General features: G+C 44.6%; 1 protein-coding gene across 3 annotated transcripts in view; it reads right to left on the bottom strand.

The window, feature by feature from the left end:
• LOC138765231 (acidic mammalian chitinase-like) overlaps positions 1–20,041 on the bottom strand; it is a 29,050-nt gene extending 9,009 nt beyond the window's left edge. Inside the window, exons 1-10 of one of the 3 annotated variants that reach the window (XM_069942212.1) lie at positions 19,896–20,041; positions 17,848–18,161; positions 17,278–17,379; positions 17,081–17,110; positions 15,483–15,690; positions 11,004–11,060; positions 4,197–4,362; positions 2,702–2,826; positions 2,023–2,146; positions 1,758–1,940 (exon numbers count right to left, since the gene is read on the bottom strand). In XM_069942212.1, coding sequence (XP_069798313.1) covers positions 1,758–1,940; positions 2,023–2,146; positions 2,702–2,826; positions 4,197–4,362; positions 11,004–11,060; positions 15,483–15,690; positions 17,081–17,110; positions 17,278–17,302 — 918 coding nt within the window. In that variant the 5' untranslated portion in view covers positions 17,303–17,379; positions 17,848–18,161; positions 19,896–20,041. Of the gene's footprint in view, positions 1–1,757; positions 1,941–2,022; positions 2,147–2,701; positions 2,827–4,196; positions 4,363–11,003; positions 11,061–15,482; positions 15,691–17,080; positions 17,114–17,277; positions 17,380–17,847; positions 18,162–19,895 lie in introns of all 3 variants that reach the window. The other 2 variants (XM_069942211.1, XM_069942213.1) reach the window with 2 other exon arrangements.
• Positions 20,042–22,057: the final 2,016 nt, after the last annotated feature.

Below are 22,057 nucleotides of genomic sequence, written 5' to 3'. Positions count from 1 at the left end.
CTGGCCAAATTGTTGGAACAAGGCAAACTCGAGAACAACAAACTCGAAGCTATTGTTTCCATCAGGGACCTGGCACCCGTCGGAACAGAGGATCTGTTGCCTCGAGTGCCCTGCGAGCCATGGAGCTCATTCTCACCACTCCCAGTCAGGGTCTCAGGGGATCTGGTTTAGGAGGAAAGTGCATCTCACTCCACTGTAGAGCCGGAGGCCCAGCCTGCCTCTCCTCCAGGAGACCCAAGGAGACCCAAGGAGTCCAAGGCCCACCAAGACCTCCAGACCCCCCAGACCACTTAAATCTGTAAATAACTATATTTTTCAACTTTTTTTTTCCTGACCCTAAATTCTACAGGAAGGAGTGAATGCAGTGAACTGGTAGGGTGTGGTGCTGAGGGCTGGCTCCGTCCCCATCTCCTCACATATAACTCTGGTTCCTCGCCTAAACCCAGAACCCTTCCGAAGACCACTGTGAGACCCTACCCGTAGTTATAAACTAATAAAAGCATTTGTTCTCCCTCCGGTCGTGAGAGCTTTTATTCGCGCCACACTGGGTAGCTCATTGGCTGATCTATCCTTGTACTTCCTTAAAGGGTTTGGAAATTCAGGGAATGAGAATAAAAAAGAGGGGTTGATACTGACAGGCTATATTTATGTTATAAACAAGCACTTTGGTTTTGGCTCATTAACTCAATGAGAATTTATTTACATACGCTGTACAGATGCAGCCAGAGAGGGAAGTCAGGTAGTTTGCACAAAATGCTGGAGAAACTCAGTAAGTCACGCAGCGTTCTTTATGTAGTAAAGACAAAGACTTCGGGCCTGAGCTCTTCATCAAGGTGTTAGCACAAAGCAGCTAAATAAAACGGTGGGGGTGGATATGCAAGATGCACCAGCTACTGCAGTAAAAAATTAAATTGCCCCAAATGCAAGACAGAAAAGGAGATGATAACTATTAAAGAATAGATAAGTATTTAACAGTTGCAGTTGGAGCAAGAAAAAAAGGACATTTCAGGAGTGCAGACACATCTTCTGGTGGCCCTGGGAGAGACCAGGCACCAATATTACCATCGTGAGTCATCCCAGATAATACTCAGGAAATAATCGTTCGTATAATTATCAGCAGATTTCTGAAGGGGCGATAAAACCACAGGGACTACCTCACTTTCACTTCTTTTGCACTAATTTGTTTTAAAAAAAAATGTAATTTAGAGTGATGCCTGCTGGTAAAACAACAAATTTTGTGACATGTCCATGAAAATAAATTTTGATTCCACTGGTAAGTAAAGAATAATATTAATTATGGTAATAAAAATGTTGATAATGTGATACTAAAAATGACTGTTAAAGATGGTTATTACGGCTCTCACTCATTATCAGTAGGAAAAGTTAATCCTGAGTGTTGCATGCGTAACTTAATTTTAATTTAGACATGCAGCACAGCATCAGGCTTTTCTGTGCTGCCCAAATATACCCATTTAACCTCCAACCCACATTTTGAAGGGTGGGAGGAAACCGGAGCACTCGGAGGAGACCCACACAGACACGGTGCGAACCTACAAACCCATAACAGACAGTGTGGGACTCGAACCCAGGTCGTTGGCGCTGTTATGGCGTCACACTAACTGTGCCGCCCCAACATATCCATTAGGCAGCCTGATTATTAGTAATGGTTGTAATAAATGGAAACAATCGAAGTGCAGTCCTTTTTTGTAAACTTAGCCATGTAAGCTGCTGATGTATTTTTGGGGAGCAGGGTGTACCTCTGAGTATGCTAAAATCCCAGCAGCCTTGGTGCAGTTCCCTGGTGCTGCAGGACCACAGGCCAGGGCTCCAGGCTTGCTGTCGGCAGAGCAGAGGGTAAAAGTACGTCCGTACGTTGGGAACCCAACCAGTAGCTTTTCTTTCGGAGCACCGTTTTCGTTCCAGTAATTTACAGCAAACTCCTAGAAAAACAATTATAGTTGTAAACACCAGAAAACTGGAGAAGAGTTAGAAATGGAAATCATGAGATGTGTGCGTACATACTACATTGAAATATCTGTCATCGTTATAGTCATCAGAACTCTTGTACAGTGGACTGTTAGGTCCAGTTTTTGGATCCCATGGACCATGGAACTCATAAGTCATCACACCGATGAAATCCGCGTGTCTGCACAAAATGAAACTATGTTGAGAAGGGTGTGTCTAGAGGAAGCATCGACATCATCACAAGGCATAGGAGCAGAAATAGAATTATTCAGCCCATCTGCACCATCATCCAGTCATGAGCTGATCCATTCTCCCACTCATCCCCACTGCCTGGCCTTCTCCCCATAACCTTTGATGCCCTGGCTAATCAAGAACCTGTCATCTTTGCCTTAAATACACCCAACGACTTGGCCTCCACAACCGCCTGTGGCCACAAATGCTACAAATGCACTGTGGTTGGAGACACTCGGGACTAGCAACCCTGGGCCTCATTCCTCCATCACCTTCACGGTGTATTGGTCAATCGTTGCGATTGGTAAGGAATGAGAATATTCATGAGTAGGAATCACCCATCTTACTCTTTCATTCTGACTTTTTGACTCCCACCCTAAGATTTAAAAAGTTAATTGTAGTGTAACCCTTTCTTTCAAAGCCATGGCCAGTATTTTCAGGGTTTTGATGAATGTCGGAGAATGTGGTTAGAGCGGAGCCATTTACAAAATGAACTCCAACATACTTTGAAATCTTTTCTATTTCGTAGCCTGCTTGAATGTTTCTTATTCCAGATGCCACCACAACTGAAAGTAGCAGTCGGGGTTGGTTAGTCTCATTGGCTTCTCTCGTAAACTCTTCCAGGAGTTCCTGTTGGTTAACAAACAGTGAAGGGTGTGTAAAAGAGGATCACAACACGAAAGTCTGCAGAAGCTGTGATTGGAGTGAAAACATAAATGCTGGAGGAACTCAGCCGGATTTGTAGCGTCCACAGGTGGTATTGCTGATGTTTTGGCTTGAGGAAGGGCTCTGGCCTGAAACATTGGTAATATACAGTATGTTTACCACCTAGGGCTGCTGCTAGATCAGCTGAGTTCCTCCAGCATTTCTGTGTGTTTTTACTACAAAGTAATGGTTAAAGTTGCAAAAGTAGTTTAGATTTTAATGATTGGTCTGATGTTAGTTACTGTGGTAAGTTTTAAAATGATTACCATTCATCATTATACAGGCAGTCCCTCCGATTTACAAACAACTCGTACTAATGTACCGAGAAGCCGACTGGAAGTAGAAAGCTGTGAACTTCTGGTTGGAGCTTGGCTATGCTGTAGGATACTCTTGCATGATGCTGCTGTTACCCAGTGGGTTGGAGGGGGGGGGGAAAGGGAGCAAGCGAGAGGGAGGGAGGAGGGTGCGAGTGAAGGAGCTGGGAGCAAGGATGCGGGAGGGTCAGGGTCGGGGGTGGAGCCATCGCCCAGCATCGAGAGAGAGTACCCATCTCCCTTATCTCCTGTGAGTGTTAACTTTTAATCGTGATCTTATGACAGTATGTAAGTTACTTTTATTATTAGGTTTAAGATGTTTTAGTGTACTGGGAAGTTTTTATATGCATATAAAGGTAAAATATATACTGTGTATACTAAGATAAACTAACTGACGCTGAATAAGGACCAAATGTACCTATTCCAACTTGCATACAAATCCGAATTAAAAACAGACCTAGGTAATGGAACTCGATTTTAACCCGGGGACTGTCTGTAATGGGTCTCACTATTTCCTTTGGATTTTTAGCTGTCGGGTGAAGAAAAGGCAGCTGATCATCTGGGAATGTGATCTTGACTGGGTGCCCAGCACCCATAGAGCACCCAAGGCCATCCTGGGCTGATGGACAAGGTGAAGTCACTCCCAGCAAGTGAGCATTTCTTGGAGCTATGGTAGGTAGTTCCCCACGCAGCATTTTAAAAGCCTCCATTAGATCATCCCTCAACCTCTGGACTGCTAGGAAATACGTTAGATTTGTTCAGCCTGACATTGTTCTACACTAGCCACCTTTGGATGAATTTGAACTGTAATTAATCTGAGATTATACTGTGTCATGTCCCATGTAAAATAGACAGAAGCGGTGCAGATGAAGCCTGATCTTTTGTGTTGCTGATGTATTACTCCATCCCTTTAACCTTCCATTCTCCAAATTCCTGTCCTGTTTATCTTGCAACACGAGAAAGTTGATGATTACGACTCACCTGAACCAAGAAAGTGAAGCGTTCTTTGTCCTCGTGTGGGCTTCTGTTGTACCCTGGATATTCCCAGTGGAGATCTAAACCATCAAACTTCTTTTCTCTTAGAAGTTCAATTGCAGACGTAATGAACATTAAGCGAGTTTCTTTGCTAGAAACCATACCAGTGAACCTGGCAAAAATATGTTTGGAAAAAATATGGTCAGTGTAATTTTTCTGCATGAAGTTCCAGACCTTCCTCATGACTGGCTGAGAAGACTTCTTTATTAACAGTTGAAAGTCCTTTCAGAATTTAGTCTTCCAAACTTTGCAGTTGTGCAATACTGAAATATCCTATAATGTAACACTGTCCCTGATTGTTCCGAGTACTGTATCTGAAATATCACTTTCATACTTGATAACAAAACCAACCCTTACCAATGGCCTTAAGCATGGTGCAGAGTTATAAAGCATAGAAATTGTGGAAGACTAATGCCTGTCATGGGCATTAGCTTTCCCTCCATTCAGAGCATCTTTAAGAAACAGTGTCTGAAGAAAGCAGCTCCTATCCTCAAGGACCTACACCATCCATGCTATGCCCTCTTCACACTGGTACCATCAGGAAGGAGGTCAAGGAGTCTGAAGACAAACGCCCCACATTACAAAAGCAGCTCCTATCCTCAAGGACCTCCACCACCAAGGCCATGCCCTCGTCACGCTGCTACCATCAGGAATGTGGTCCAGGAGCCTGAAGACGAACACCCCACATTACAAAAGAAGCTCCTATCCTCAAGGATCTCCACCACCCAGGCCATGCCCTCGTCACGTTGGTACCATCAGGAAGGAGGTCAAGGAGTCTGAAGACAAACGCCCCACATTACAAAAGCAGCTCCTATCCTCAAGGACCTTCACCACCCAGGCCATGCCCTCATCGCACTGCTACCGTCAGGAAGGTGGTCCAGGAGCCTGAAGACGAACGCCCCACATCACAAAAGCAGCTCCTATCCTCAAGGACCTCCACCACCCAGGCCATGCCCTCGTCACGCTGCTACCATCAGGAATGTGGTCCAGGAGCCTGAAGACGAACACCCCACATTACAAAAGAAGCTCCTATCCTCAAGGATCTCCACCACCCAGGCCATGCCCTCGTCACGCTGGTACCATCAGGAAGGAGGTCAAGGAGTCTGAAGACAAACGCCCCACATTACAAAAGCAGCTCCTATCCTCAAGGACCTTCACCACCCAGGCCATGCCCTCATCGCACTGCTACCGTCAGGAAGGTGGTCCAGGAGCCTGAAGACGAACGCCCCACATCACAAAAGCAGCTCCTATCGTCAAGGACCTCCACCACCCAGGCCATACCTTCTTCACACTGCTACCATCAGGAAGGAGGTCCAGGAGCCTGAAAACGAACGCCCCACATTACAAAAGCAGCTCCTTCCTCTTCATCATCAGATTTCTGAATGGACAATGAACCACTGACACAACCTCACTTTTTCCCTAGTTGTTTTTTAATTTCTTGCATATAATGTTATTGTAATTTTGCACCTTGATCTGCTTGAAACTGGCGCAAAACAACAAATGACATGACAATAAATCGGATTCTGAAATGACTGTTCAGCTCAGCTTTTCTGTGCTAGCCATTACCGATCAAGGCTTTAAAATATTCTAATTATACCAACTGCAACCACTTCCTTCACAGCTCGCTCCACATACCCATCACTCTCAGTGTGAAGAAGGTGCCCCTCAGATCTTCTTCTAAACCTTCCCCTTCCCCTCCCCTCCCACCTTAAAGCTGTCCTTTTCCACCCTGGGGAAAAGACTGACCGTCCTGTCTTCTCTTTGACTTTCATGATTTACTAAACTACTCCTCACACTTCTATATCCCAGCCTCTCCTTATAAGTCAAGCCCTCCAGTCCCAGTAATATCCTCACGAATCTTTTCTTCACCCTTTACAGCTTTTCCTTTAACAACGTCCTTCCATTAGCTGGATGACCAGAACTGTACAATGTCTTGTGCAGCTGTAATATGATGTCCCAAATCTCGTACTCATTGCTGCCAAAGATAAGTGTGCCAGGATGCCACCTTCACCACTGTGCTGCCATTTTTGGGCAACTATTTACTTTTGCCCTTAAGGTTCTCTATATTACAATATTTTTCAAGGTCCTGCCATTTACTGTGCAAGTCCCACCTGGTTTAGCTTCCCAAAATGCAACTCTTCATACTTGTCTGAATTAAATTCCACCTGCTGTTCCTGGGCCCGCTTTTAGTACACCCAATGACCTGGCCTTCACAGACACCCATGGTAGCAAATTCCAGAGGTTCACCACTCTGGATAAAAAAAATTCTATCCGAATCAAAACAGAGTTAACAAACAACAGGGAATCCTGTGGCACACCACTACTCATGCCTCCAATTGGAGAAACAACCCTCCACTAACACCCTCTGAGTCCTACCACTGAACTAATTTTGAACGCAGTGGTCCAGCTCGCCCTAGATCCCATGTGATTTAACATTCTGTACCTACCTACCATGTTGGAACTTCTCAAAGCCCTTGCTAAAGTCCACGTAGACAACAGCAACCACCTTGCTCTCAACTATCCACTTGGTCACTTCAGAAAAACTGAATCAAATTGGTGAGACGTGTTTCCATGAGAAAGGCATGTTCACTTATCCCTAAACAATGCAGGTTGATCCTGTCTCTCAGAATTCAGCAATTTTCTAACCACTGATGCTGGCCTCATGGACCAATAGTATCCAAGCTTGACATCATAAACCTTGGCAAACGTCTACAGATGTGTGGTGGAAAGTGTGCTGACTGGCTGCATCACAGTCTGGTATAGGAGACACCAATAACCCAAGTCATAACAGGGAAAAGCTTCCCCACTATTGAGGACATCTACAGCAGCCACTCCCAAAGTAGGCAGTGCTGCCCCCCTCTCATCCCCCCCCCCCCCCTTTTGGGCAGTGGAAAGATCCGAGGGGGTGATGATGAAAAAGGGGGTGGTCAATGTTCACCAAGTTGCTCTGAATCGAGCAGGGTTATTCCCTTACACAGTTATCTTTTCCTTGAAGAAAAAGCTGCTTTCTTGCAGCAGAGGTTGACATCAAAGTCCTTAATTCCCAAGAGACTAACAGTGATGAACGTTATCAAAACATCTCACTCACAAGTCAGTTAGGCAATTTTAAGCGGCAGCCCTCCTGGGACCCGGGTGTGATTAGTGGGGCAAAGGTGCTTCCAGCACTTTTTAAGCTGCAGGGGGATCAACCCATTAAATTGCCGGCCATTTAAGGGGGACTCTGCCCCCATGATGACGCGGTAAGTGACACATCACGTACTCAGGGGAATTATCGGTAAATCTCCCCTGCCACCACCGCCCCACCGGCCGTCAGTCCCCCCCCCCCCCCCCCAAATTAATCACCACCCCCGGTCAGTCTCCCTCCCCCCTCTCCTCCCCTTCCCCGTGGCAGCGACCCCTCTCCCCTCCCTTGCAGAAGCGACCCCCCCAGGCCCTGAGGCAGCAACCTCTCTCTCCCCTCGCGTGCAAGCATTGATGTCACAGGAGTAACCGGGTCGGCCATTTTGCTGTTCAAGTCGCTGGAGGATGCATCCTGGTTAAGTTTAATTGGGTTCCCTGACTACCTCCGAAGTAGGGCAGGGACCCAGTTGCTTTAGGAACCTGCTGACTGGGTTGGACCCGTTCAAGCTGCCGCGTGAGTGGGGCGTTAACTGGGCAAATTGCTCGGTTGACCCCATTTTAAAAGGCAGCTTGAAAGGGCCTATTTGAAACACAAACAAACAAGAACCCATGTACACTGAACAATGCAAGGCAGGGAAACACACACTGCTCCATCTGCTGGCCTCTCAGTGATACACAAATTTTAAATTTGCCGTAGACCTAATACCAAGATAGAGGTGTGTGTGTATATATGTGGAGGGTGGGGGGGGGTGGTGATGGAATGCTAGGGATGTGGCCCGGAAACCAAGGGGGCGGCAGCCTAAAAAAGTTTGGGAACCACTGATCTACTGGGAACACTGCCATCGAAGAGCAGCAAAGACCCTCACCACCCATAACACACTCTGTTCTCGCTGCTGCCAACAGGAAAGAGGTCTCGGTGCCACAAGCCTTGCCACAACAGGTTCAGGAACAACTGCTCCCCCTCCACCATCAGACTCCTCAAACACAAACTCATTTAAGGACTCTTACTTTACACATTATTGATTTTTGAATTTTTAAAAATATTTGCACAATCAGTTTGTTTACATTTCTCTCTTGTATCCGTGTCTTTTCTTGAGTACAGATGTTTGCACTATTTATAGGTAGAAATTCTGTCTGGCCCGCAGGAAAAAGAATCTCAGGGTTGTATGAGATGTCATGTATCCACTCTGACAATAAATTTGAACTTTGAACTTTGCTTTGCCAGCCCTTCTTAAATAAAGGGACAATAACCACCCTCCAATCTTCCGGCATCTCAGCCGTGATGAGTGATACAAATATCTCTGCCAGGCCCCCAGCAATTCCTTCCATGTCTTTCCACAATGTCCCAGAATACACTGGATTAGACATTGTTTATCCACCTGTGTATGCTGAAAGCTGCACTGTCCTGTGGAACTGTCTCAAGTCTTAACTATTCTCTTCCCCAAATTCCACACTTAGATTACTGCATTGAGCCTTAAGGAGACCAATTCTCTTCCTAATTACCCTTTTGCTCTTCATATATCTTTAATTTATCTCATCTCCCAAAATGATCCAGCCTTTCTCATTGCCCTAACAGAAACTCTCACTGAATCACTTTTGAAAGCCTCCTGCTTGCCAGATGTCCCTGTATCTGTAAACGGCCTCTCTTAATCATCTAATTCCATCAAAATGAACTTGCTTCAATGTGTAGACCTGTCCAGAACTATTTTAAAATGAATCGAATTCTGGTCACTGGTGCCATACTGCTGCCCACAGACTCCCCTGTCTCTTGTCCTGCCTCATTTTCCAATAGGAGGTCCAATGATGCTCCCTTTCTTGTGGGTCATCTGTACGTTGCTTGAAAAAACTTTCCCAAACACGTAACAAGTTCCACTCCATTCAAGCTCTCAGCACTGTGCCACTGTTTCCCAGGGCAGGATCAGTAAAGGGCAGAGGTAAGTTTTTGCCAGGTTTGGTGGTGGAGGCTGAAATACTGGGGACATTTAAGAGACTCTTAGACATATGGATGGAAGAAAAATAGAGGGCTACGGGGTAGGGAGGGTTTTGTACATTTTTTAGGAAGGAATATATGGGTCAGCACAATGTCGAGGGTCGAAGGGCTTGAACTCGACTGTATTGTTCTATGTACTATATGTATATGTACATGTACTGTATAGATATACATCCATGCCTCAACTTATGTCCAATCGCATATACATCTGAGGTCACCATAAGAGCTTAATGGAAATTTTTAAATTTATACCAGGGCCAACATTAGTGGGGGTTACATTTTATCAGCTATGGTATTTAGACATGTATATGTACAATATAGAGGTCTAGGTCAATATGTATGTGTGTTATTGTATCTTATGTTGTACAGTATATTTCACCTATAATGTTCGACTTGCACCCAAATCAATTTGTGTCCCCACTTCCAGAATGTAATCCAGATGCATTGATACACAGCTCTCTCTCTCTCTTTTATTTTTATGTGTGTGTGTATATATATATATGTATATAAAATATAAAACAATTTATTTAGACTCCGCCTGTGCTGCCAAATTACACCCAAATTAACCTATTACCCTGTACGTTTTGAACGGTGGGAGGAAACTGAAGTGCCCAGGGAAAACCCACCTGGACATGGGAGAATGTATAAACTCCTTACAGACGGTTGGTGCTAATCGCTGCACTAACCGCACTGCCCAACATGGCCATTGATGTGAAACATTCCCAGGCAGTTTTTGGAAAACTACAAAATTTTATTTGAAACGTAACTTTGCTTCATGCATTAAGGTATCACCTCTGTCAAGATTCTAGTTCAAAAATAACAGAATCTTTATAGCACAATTTGAGATCATTCCTACTGTTATGTCTGGTCCTAACTCAGTGTAAGAGAAATGCAATCAGTCACAATCCTTGCTCTCTTCTGAAGATCCTTTCCTCTGAGACTTTCAGATTTATTGTCAAAGTACAGACATACTACCCTGAGATTCCTTTTCCTGTGGGCCAGGCAGAATTACCACTTATTGGTTGTGCAAAAAAAAAGTCACTACTCAACGTACACATGTAAACAACTAAAGAAATGTAAACAAACTGTACAATACATAGAGAAAAAAATCAATAGTAAGAATCCTTAATGAATAGCTGATTGAGTTGTTGTTGGTGAGGGAAGGGGGTAGCAGCTGTTCCTGAACGTGATGGTGTGAGTCTTGTGGCACCTAGACCTCTTTCCTGATGGCAGCAGCGAGAACAGAGCGTGTGCTGGGTGATGTGGATCCTTGATGATTGCTGCTGCTCTCTGATGGCACCGTTCCCTGTAGATGTTCTTGATGGTGGGGATGGCTTTACCTGTGATGTCTTTGGATGTGTCCACTACCTTTTGGAGGGCTTTATGCTCAGGGGTATTGGTGTCCCCATATCAGACCGTGATGCAGCCGGTCAGCAGACTTTCCACCACACATCTAGAAATTTGCCAGGGTTTCCGAAGTGGTACCAAAAGTCTGCAAACTCCTGAGGAAGTTAAGATACAGGTGCTTCTTATCTTCTGAAGTTATGATCCATCTAATTTTCTATTGTGGCATTGAGTGCATTTCTTGTAAATATTTGTAACCCATTGATAAGTGGAGAATTTCGATCAAGGAAGAGCCTTACTTTTCAGTTCCAAAATTCCATCCACCAACCGATAAGAGTGTGCGTAAGTTTGGGTTTCTGTGAGAGAGAACAAAAACCAGATAGTCTGACCCCATCAACAAATCATGATCGATGACTTTTATTTTCTTATAATTTTTGGAGGTTGTTACAGAAGAACTAATGTTGGCACAACCCAGGTTGAATGAACAACATCTTGGAAGCTCGTGAGTTCGGAACAAGACATTCTGCTGACCCATGACTGTGCCGCCAAACACAGCTTGAACCCTATCATAAAGTTCACTGACAACACAACCGTGGTGGGCCTGATCGGTAAGAATGACAAGTCAGCACTAACCTGTATCTGAACTTTAAAAAAACAAGAGATGGTTGGAGCATGTCTTGGAGCATCTCAACTTTACCATGGAGCAAGTGTTGGAGGTCTTGAAATGCATCAAGGTGGATAAATCCCTGGAGCCAGATCATATGTGTCCAAGCATGTTTTAGGAAGCAAGGGAGGAGATTACTGGGGTACTGGCAGAGATTTTTGCATCTTCGTTAGCCACAGGTGTGGTTTTGGAAGACTGGACTGGAGCTAATGTTGTGGCTTTATTAAGAAGGGCAGAAGGGGTCAGCAAAGAAGCACAGACAAGTGAGTCTTACATCATTATTGGAAAGTTAGTGGAAGGGAGTTATTCCCATTTAGAAGGGGAATTTTTTCCATTATATCTACTGTTTTGAATATTGATTTACAACCACATCCCATTACTGCAATGATAGATTTGACTTATTTATCTCTTCCTGCGGATCGTATGATTGCTTTTCTTACACTAATGGCTAGAAGATCTATACTATTGAATTGGAAAGAGGTTAATCCTCCCACTGTTTTCCAATGGTTTACCCAAACTATACTATGTTTAAATTTAGAGAAAATTAGAAACTCTGTCTATGAATCCCCTTCTAAGTTTGAGTTAACCTGGCGACCATTTATTCAATATTTTCATTTGTGGTGAGTTGATCTGGCTCTGTTTTCTTTCTATGATTATGTATGATAATTGGGCTGTAAGATGAGATCGGAGTGATCGGCGTGGTTTAGCTATATCTGTAGGTTTTTTTTAAAGTTTTTTTTAAGTTTTTTAAATTCAGATTTGTTTTTTCTTCTTTTTTGGGGTTTTTTTTTCTCTTTTTTCATATATTGTTATTAATTATATCTTTTTTTTTTAGAGATAGTTCACACCCTAAACTGATCTAAAAAATTTTTTTATGATATATTTTTATTCTGTAATATTATTGTTTAATATCTCTGTATTAATTCATTACTTACTATGTATTTTTTATACCTCTGAACTGTATGTGTTTATAAATTATAATAATAATAAAAAGATTGAAAAAGAAGGGGCAGGACTGAGGGATATCCAGCAGAGCTTTGTGTGTGGCAAATCCCATCCCACAAATTTGACCATATTTTTGAAAAGGTGATCATAGAATTAACAACAAGGTTGTTGACGTTTTCTGTGTGGACTTTAGAAAGGTCTTTGATAAGGTCCTCCATTAGATATAGAATTAGCTTGGTGGTAAGATGCGGAGGGTGGTGTCGTATGGTCTGCAGCACGGGCCCAATTGACCATTGGCTCCCGGTTCCTTTCGAACGATGGGAGGAAACCTTTGCAGACCGGGGGGACAAACTCCTCACAGGCAGCGCTGGAATTGAATCCTGATCACTAGCAGTGATGCATTTGCACAGGATGCTCTCGATACATCCTGTGTAGAATGTAGTGAGGATGAGGGTGGGAGATGGACTTTCCTCAGCCTTCGCAGGAAGTCGAGGCACTGCTGGGCTTTCTTGGCTATGGAGCTGGAGTTAGGGACCAGCTGATATTCTCTGCCAAGTGAACAACGTCATTTGATACTCTTGATGACCTCAACGACGGAGTCATCGATGGTCAGCGAAGCATTGTTCCACCACGGGCCCTCCTGAAGTCAACAACCATCTCTTGTTTTCTTTAATGTTCAGATACAGGTTGGCGCTGACTCGTCATTCTTACCGATCAGGCCCACCACGGTTGTGTTGTCAGCGAACTTTATGATAGGGTTCAAGCTGTGTTTGGCGGCACAGTCATGGGTCAGCAGAGACGAACCACATGGCCCTGGGGGTCCCCATGCTCAGTGTGGTCTTGGAGGTGCTGTTACCGATCTGGACTGCCCGAGGTCTCCCCGTCAGGAAGTTGAGAATCCAGTTGCAGAGGGAGGTGTTTAGACCCAGCAGGTTCAACTTCCTTATCAGGTCCTGAGGTACGATCATGTTGAATGCTGAGCTGAAGATAATAAACAGCTTTCAAACATCCGAGACCTTGTTTTCCAGGTCGGTGAGGGCTAGATGGAGGGGGGTGGCAATGATTTTGTCGGTAGAGCGGTTGGATCTGTATGCGAATGGCAGGGGGGGGGGGGGAGGAGATCTAGTGAAGGGGGCAGTAGGAGCTTGATATGCCCCATATCGAGCCTCTCGAAGCACTTCATGACAATGGGCGTGAGTACGACAGGGCAATAGACACAGATGACTTCTTCGGCACGGGGACAATAGTGGCAGCTCTGAAGCACATTGGGACCATGGAGCTTCTCGGAGGTGTTAAAGATGTCAGTGAGAACATCTGCTAGCTGAGTCGCACATTCCCTGAACTCTCTACTGGGAACGTTATCCAGTCCAGCAGCTTTCTGTGGGTTGATCTTGCCTAACATCTCTTCACGTTGGTCACTGCAAGACACAGGACCTGGTCATTTGGAGGAGAGGTGGTCTTCTTCGCTGCAACGTCATTTTTCACCTCAAAGCATGTATAGAAATTGTTCAGTGCGTCTGGGAGGGAGGCATCACCAGCACAGCCAGATGGTGTAGTCTTGTGGTTGGTGATGCCTTTGATGCCCTTCCACGTGAATGATGGCGTCTGGGACCTGACACTGAGTCACATTTCTGTGACAATCAAAGCACAGCAGTCCCTATACTCATGCTGTAAAGTCATCTGGAGTCAGATGTCGCCCATTTTGTTCCCAAGGGAGCAGATGTTGGCGAGCAGAATGGATGGGAGAGCTGGGCAGCTGGGGTTCGCCTTCAGCCTAGCATGGACCCCTGCTTGCTTACCGCGCTTCCTCCACCTTGCCCACTGCTTTGGACGGGTACATGGAGGGCTGTGGGCTGGGTGCAAGTCAGTGGGACTAGGCAAAAAAAAATAGGCTGTGGTGGCTTGTTCTGTGCTTTTATTTTCTGTTTCTATGGTTCTATGAAGATAGCATATTCCATGCTGGCCTTCTGTAAGGTAAAACATCATGAGATGGGAATGTGTAAGGAGTTACCCTGTGCAGGGCTGTAACAAGATGTGAATGCATCCTTGTACTTACAAGATAAGAGAGACATTGATGGATTGAGAGGCAGGAAGCTAGCAGGGAAAGGATAGCAACAGTTTTAGTCATTGGACAAGTAATGATATGATGATGTTCTAAGCACGTATCCAAGGGTATAAAAAATCACCATTTTGCTGATAACGGCAGAATGCATTCTCCGACTAACATTGTTAGTCGCAAGTGTTACAATCCGGTAATAAAGAACAAAGAACCCTGATTTCGACTCAGTCTGGTGTTTGTCTCACTCATTCATGAACAAAGCAGACCTAACACTTCTCAAGTCGATGTTCTGAGTACCGGAGTGGGGCAATCACGTTTCCATGGGTTGGATTGTGCAGTTCTGTTCACCACATTCCTGGAAATGTGTGATTAAGTAGAGAGGGTGCAGAAAAGATTCACAAGGGTGTCGCCTGGGTTGGAAGGATGGAGTTTAAGGAGAGATGGTATGGACTGGGTCTGTTTTCCCTGGAGTGAAGGAAGCATGAGATAAGGTGACATGATGAGAGACATAACTAGAGCCAGAGTGATCTTTCCTCTGCTACATGTCTAAACCGGGAGGGCAGAGGTTTGAGAAGAGCGGGAGGAAGTTTAAAGACAACTCAGGGTTAGAGTTTTCACCCATGCTAGTTGGTATCTGCAAGAGGAGGTAGAGGATGTAGGAACAGTAACAACTGACAAGGCATCTAAACAGGTACTTGAGTGAACAAGGCCTAGAGGGACACAGGATTAGCATAATGGTTGGCAGAGATGCACTGGGCTGAAGGGCCTGTTTCCATGATGTTCCACTCAATGAATGAAAATAGAGTGAAAACATTTTCTATTTGTCAGCATTAAATAATTTACTTCAGTTTTGAACTCTATTGAGTAATTATTTTAACAAAACATTTCCAGAGAGAGTTTTTTTTCTGATTAAATTAATTTCTCCTTGGTACAACATATATGTAAGAATGTAACATTAAGCTGTTGGTATTTTTATTGCCTTGATTTTCAAAGTTTATTTCTCATTTAAAAAGAAAAATTATATTCCTGGATCTATCTTGAGAATAGCCTCAAGCAGACCTTAATAGTTGCAATAACCAAGGATATGTTTAATAATGTAAATTTGCATACCTTTTTTTCAGATTATTAAATGACATGTAAAGATTTTCATCCTCCTGCTGCTGTGGAACTATTTGGTGATTCTTGCCGATAACAGCAAAAGCATAAGTAAGATGAGTGCATAACTTGGGGTTAATGTCATCCGGCAAGAAATTGCAGTCTCCTCGTTTATGGGCCCAGTTTGTGTAGTAACAAACTATCTTGTAGTCCTTGCCTAAAACTGTTTTAGAACCAAAAAAAGTTATTTGGTTATTTGCACAATTAGAAGATGTAGCACAGTTGGCAAAGCGGTTAGCGCAACACCTTTACAGCACCAATGATCGGGACTGGACCTGGGTTCAAGTCCCACGCTGTCTGTAAGGAGTTTGTACGTTCTCCCTGTGTCTGCATGGATTTCCTCTAGGTGCTCCGGTTTCCTCCCATCGTTCAAAACGTACCAGGGTGTCTGATAATTGGGTGTAATTGGGCATCTCAGGCTCATGGGCCAAAATGGCCTGTTAGCATGCTATATGTCTAAATTTAAATTTGTTCGAAGAAGATAGCTTAGAAATAATTAAGGGAATGGGTCCTGCTCTAAGGACAGGAGGGCATCACTTCAGGATTGATGAGCGACTATTTAAAACAGAGATACAGAGGAATTTCTTTAGCCAGAGAGCGGTGAACCTCTGGAATTTGCTACCACGGGCAGCTGTGGAGGCCAGGTCATTGGGTGTATTTAAGACAGAGATTGATGGGTATCTGAATAGTCAGGGTATCGAAGGTTATGAGGAGAGGGCAGGGGAGTGGGGCGGCTGAGTGGAAGAATAGATCAGCTCATGATGGAATTGCGGAAGGACTTGATGGGCCAAAAAGCTTACTTCTCTTATATCGTATGGTTTTATGGATTGGTGACCAGGAAAGAGTTCAGAAAAGAACTGGAACACCTGGATTCATAAAAAAATAGCAGATTTTTACAATAACATTTGTATTAGTGAAAACATTTACCCACACCTTATGCTTGGTTTGCTGTTGTCAAGGCAAGAAGGCATACTGGCATTTAATTATCAACCCCACCTTACAGAAAAGTTCTTTGCTGAGTTGAACACAGTTGTGAAACATAAAAGTCTGCAGATGCTGTTATAAGAGTAAAAACACAGAAATGCTGGAGGAACTCAGCTGGTCTCACAGCGTCCAGAGGAGGTAAAGATGTAGAAAGGTTGGTTATCTATTGTTACCTCCTCTGGATGCTGCAAGACCTGCTGAGTTCCTCCAGCATTCCTGTGTCTGAATATACAGCTGTGAATGCCTCAGTTTCAAATAGATCATAGCCTCAGGTGTTCCATTGACTGTAACTGCCATCAGATAAGTTATCTCCTAATAGTTGGAGTGGTGATATTAATATCCACAGCATCACAGCTGCATAACAGTTAGCATAAAGTTATTAGAGCGCGAGCGATCCGGGTTTGAATCCCTCACTGTTTGGAAAGAGTTTATACGTTTTCCTCGTGACCTCCAAAACTTGCAGGATTGGCAGGTTAATCAGGTGTAATTGTGCAGCATGGGTTTAAATGGCTGGAATTAGCTTCTACCATGCATTGTACATTCAGTGCTGGCTGCAAGTGGCTGCTTACCATTGTACACTTGTAACATCAGGACCAATCCTACTAAAGGAACAGAAACAAAAAATTAATTGAAATACTCAAGCTTAGACATTTAATTTGGATGTTAACAAACACAATGCACATTTTAATGAAACTTCATGTTGATAGGTGGGTATTTCTATTTTTAACTATGAGCTTGGGTTGTTGAAACACTTTGCAGACCTTACCAGCGCAGGAGACGATCTTTACCATTTTGCTCCAGTGAGGTCGTCAGTATGTTCGTAGTCAGCGCAGGGTCCTGGTTAGTGTGTAACCTGTTTGTGGAAATGCTGCAGCAAGAATATGTCAGTATTTCATCTGAACAAAGGAAGCAATGCCAGGGAAGTTCCAATCAATTATCAACCAAGCAATGGCAGTGAGCAAGGCGAAGCTAGAACTCATTGAAAGTTCAAGGGCATCCGATAACCAATCCAACTGAGTCAACATGAGTCCAGGTTTTTTCCAAAGGCCAACTCCCCCAGCAGCTTTGGGTTTTCCTTCAGTGCCTTTCACCCAACTCTCTCTTCTGCAGTGCCCAACTTACACTCTTGTGCAGGTTAGTGGATCCATGATGTGCGTGGCTGCCACTCAGGACCACCATGTACCTCTACCTTGGTGCACAGATGGTAGGAATGAGGGGAAACCATTCCCCTTCTCCCTCCCCCTTGCCTCATCAACACCCCAGGCCCGCTCCACCATTGACACCATCATGTCAGCCCCCAGCTCCATGATCCCTTTGTATGAAGAAATGTATTTACCTCCTTCTTGAATGACCTGGTCCACACTTTGGTGGTCAGGAATCCCGCAGCTTGATCAGTCTCTGAATGAAGAAATTTCTCTTGATGTTGGTTTAACTTCTGTACTGCAAATCTGGAGGCTGCAATCCTTTCTTATAGACTCTCCAATTTATGTGTTCAAATTTATCTTGACTTGATAGAACTTTATCTCCTCGTGCATGATCCCCTCATACTTTCCACACTCCAGTGGATGCAAGCCTCACTGACCCAAGAGACACAGAACCTGCAGACATGGGAATCTGAGAAGTGGGAGGGATCAGTGGGTCAGGCAGCATCTGGGAGAGAATCAGAATTTCTTGTCAAGAACTTGTGTCATGAAATTTGTTGCTTTGCACAGCAATCAGAGTGAAAATATTCCTATAAATTACATCAAAAATACATAGTACTAGAAAATAGGAGAAAGTGGGGTTCACTAATTATACAGAAATCTGATGGCAGAGGGGAAGAAGCTGCCCATGTGCAGTTAGATGTTGGTCTTCAGGCTTCTGTACATCCTTCCTGATGGCCTGGGTGGTGGGGGTCCTTGAGGATAGAGGCAGCTTTCTTGAGACACTGTCTCTTGTAGAGGTCCTTAATGGAGTGGAAACTGATGGCTGTGATGTCGCTGTCTGCAGACTTTAGTGTTTTACACTAAAATTAAGACCTCATTACCATTTACAAGGTCAACCCTTACAAGGCGTTGTTGAGACCATATGGAGTTCTGTGTGCAGTTCTGGTCGCTCAGCTCTAGGAAGGACATCAATAAATTGGAAGGAGTACAGAAGAAATTCATGAGGATGTTTCCGGGACATGATGGGTTGAGTTATACGGAGAGGTTGGATAGATGTGGTCTTTATTTCCCTGGAGTAAAAAACAGGAAGCTGTAGAAACTCAGCAGGTGAAGCAGGTGTCCTTTATATAGCAAAGGTAAAAATATAGAACTGACTTTTCAGGCTAGAGCCCTTCATCAAGGTATGGGAGAATGTCGGCAGGCCTCCGAACAAAAGAGTTGGGGTGGGGAGGGGGGTGAGGTCGCAAAGGCTGGAGTTGATAGATGGAGAAGGGAGAGGTGGGATATCCGCAGGACTGAATTACTGCATCCGGTACTCCCTTTGTGGCCTTCTCTACACCGGAGAGACTGGGAGATCACTTCACTAAGTACCTTCGCTCTGTCCGCACCAGCGACAGAGACCTCCCAGTAGCCAACCTTTTCAATTCTGCATCACACTCCCGCACTCATGTCTGTCCATGGCCTTGTGTACTATCCCACCAAGTCCACCCGCAAATTGGAGGAGCAATGCCTGATTTTCCATCTAGGCTCTCTCCAGCCGGATGGCATTAGCATCGACTTTTCTGGTTTCTGCTCACCTGCTCCCCCCTTTCCCTTCCCTTCCCCTTTCCTGTTTTCCTCCCTCCCTTCCCTCTCTATTCACACAGCCATCCCTCCTCCCCTTGATCGCTGCTGTCCCCTCCCTTCTCCACCCATCACCTCCAGCCTTTGCGACCACCCCACTCCTCTATTGTTCAGATACCTGCCAACATTTCTCCACACCTTGATGAACGGCTCAAGCCTGAGATGTCAATTATGTATTTTTACCTTTGCTATAGAAAGGACATTGCTTGACCTGCTGAGTTTCTCCGCCGTCAACCACAGTGTCTGCAGACTTTTTGTGATTTACTTTATTTCCCTAGAGCATGGGAGGCTGATGGCTGATCTCATGGAGGTTTATAAAATCATGGAGGTCACAGGTAAAATTAATATTCACAGTCTATTTCCCAGGGTAGATGATACTAGAAGCAGAGGGCACAATCTGAGAGGGAAAAGATTTAAGAGGGACACAATTTGGATATAGTTTTGGCTTGGAGGGGGTTAGAAGGGGATATGGACCAAATGCAAGCAAATAGGACCAGCCCAGAATCCTACCTTGTGGGCACAAGCTAGTTGGGTCGAAGGGCCTTGTCTGTGCTGTAGTAACTCATGAGTTCAGTGCTTAAATGTCAGGCACAAGTTGATAAAATGTTAGTCTTACCTCTTGGTGTAGATGGGTACTTGATAGATAGTATGGATCGAGTGGACTGAAGTGCTTCTCCCTGCACTCTTGCTCTTCAAACTTAGCAACAGGGTCGCGGTGCCACAGACATTGATTACCTCTAAATGTCAGGATGTCCAGCGTCTTGCAAAAGTCTGTTGGCCCTGTTATATTGCAGTTTATTTGCAGTGATTGAATGAGCTTTGTAGCCACTGTGTTTCGAAGTAAACAATAAGAAGCTGTCGGGACACACTGACATAGTGCGAGCATCCAGCCAAGTTCCACAAGGCCAAAGTCGACTCTGTCACCTAGTTCAGCGACAAAAGCACTGAATGCAGGAAGAGGCACGAGATCCGTTATAAACTGATCACACATCAGAAATATTTAATTGGTTGTAAGAAAAAACGTTGGCACATTGTGTGACTTCACTCTGGAAGTGGAGTCTTCTTGTGCGATGTGTCTCAGGAAGGGAGAAAGTATTCCACTTTCTACAGCCACTTTCTGGCAGTCAATGCAGAATATTAAACTTGCAGCAAAAGGCATATTTACACAAGAACAACAGTAACAGGTGCAGGAGTCGGCTATCCGGCCCGTCGAGTCTGCTCCGCATTCAATAAGATCATGGCTGATCTGGCCGAGGTCTCGTCTCCACCTACTTGCCTTTTCCCCGTAACCCTTAATTCCCTGATTGTGCAAAAATCTTCCTAACTGTGTCTTAAATACATGAAATGAGGCGGCCTCGACTGCTTCCTTGGGCAGAGAATTCCACTGCTGTCAGGAAGAAGCAGCTCCTCCTCATCTCTCTCTTAAATCTACTCCCCTGAATCTTCACACCTTGTCTTTGACTTCCCGTCTCCCCTGGGAGTGGAAACCACTTACCCACCTTTATCTTATCCGATCCCTTCATAATTTTATATTTTTCTATAAGATCCCTTCTTATTCTTCTAAAGTCCTAGACGACTCAATCTCTCCTCCTCGGCTAACCCCCTCACCTGAAGAATCTATCAGGTGAAACTCCTCTGCACTGCCTCCAAAGCCAGTCTATCCTTTCTCCAGTAAGGAGACCAGAACTGTAAGCAGTACTCCAGGGGCAGCCTCTCCAGTCCCCTGTAGTGTTGCAGTAGAACCTCTCTGCTCTTAAATTCACTCCCTCCAGCAATGAAGGCCAATGTCCTAGTGCCTTCTGTGACACCTGCAAACCAACCTTTTGGAATTCTTGTGACCTTGTGATTTAATGAATTATGCTTGTTTAAACTTAGATCCAAGAATGGAAAAGATTTAATTTAAACATTATAATCATTTCCTTTACATTTTGAATTTGTACTTCAGTGAAACATGAAAAGCTGCAGATGCTGCGATTGTAGTAAAAATACAGAAATGCTGGAGGAACTCAGTTGGTCTTGCAGCGTCCATCGGAGGTAAAGGAGTGACACAGTAGTGTTGCTGTTAGCTCCCACAACCCTGTTTCAAATGCAGCCCTGGCTGTAAGGAGTCTGTACACTCCGTGACTGTGCGGGTTTCCTCCGGGTGCTCTGGTTTCCTACCACCCATTAAAACATATGGAGGACTCAGAGGAAACTCACGCTGACACGAGGAGAATGTACAGACTGGGGTCATTGGTGCTGTCATTAGGTATTTGGGCAACATGGGCTCGTGGGCCGGAAGGGCCTGTTACTGTGCTAGAGGTCTAAAAAGACGTGCATGCTATCATCTTTATTCAAATGTTCTGCAGCTATTTAAATTTAGACAAATAGCACAGTAACAGGTCCTTTCAGCCCGTGCCCCCCAACGACACCTAATTGACCTACAACCCCCGGTCCATTTTGAAGGGTGGGAGGAAACCCATGCAGACACTGGGAGAGTGTACAATCTCCCTACAGACAGCACCGGTCACTGGCTCTGTGACAACGTTGCACTATCCGCTACACCAGCTGTGTTGCTGATCGGTGGAGATTTAGGCTAAAAACAATTTGCATTTATGTATCATCGTTTAACGTGGCATTGGTTCCCAAGACCCGTGAAAGAAATTATAAAGCAGCATAAAGTCAGAGCCTTTTCCCCAAGAGTACAAGAAAGGTAAGAAGATGTAGGTTGAAGGTAAGAGGTGTGTCTGTGTGGAACAAGCTGCCAGAGGAAGTGGTTGAAGCGGGGCAATTGCAACA

The sequence above is a fragment of the Narcine bancroftii genome, chromosome 5 (genome assembly GCF_036971445.1).
Source record: "Narcine bancroftii isolate sNarBan1 chromosome 5, sNarBan1.hap1, whole genome shotgun sequence".
Lineage (NCBI taxonomy): Eukaryota > Metazoa > Chordata > Chondrichthyes > Torpediniformes > Narcinidae > Narcine > Narcine bancroftii.
Note: the sequence above shows the minus strand (reverse complement) of the source record. Positions and strands in the feature narration are given on the sequence as shown.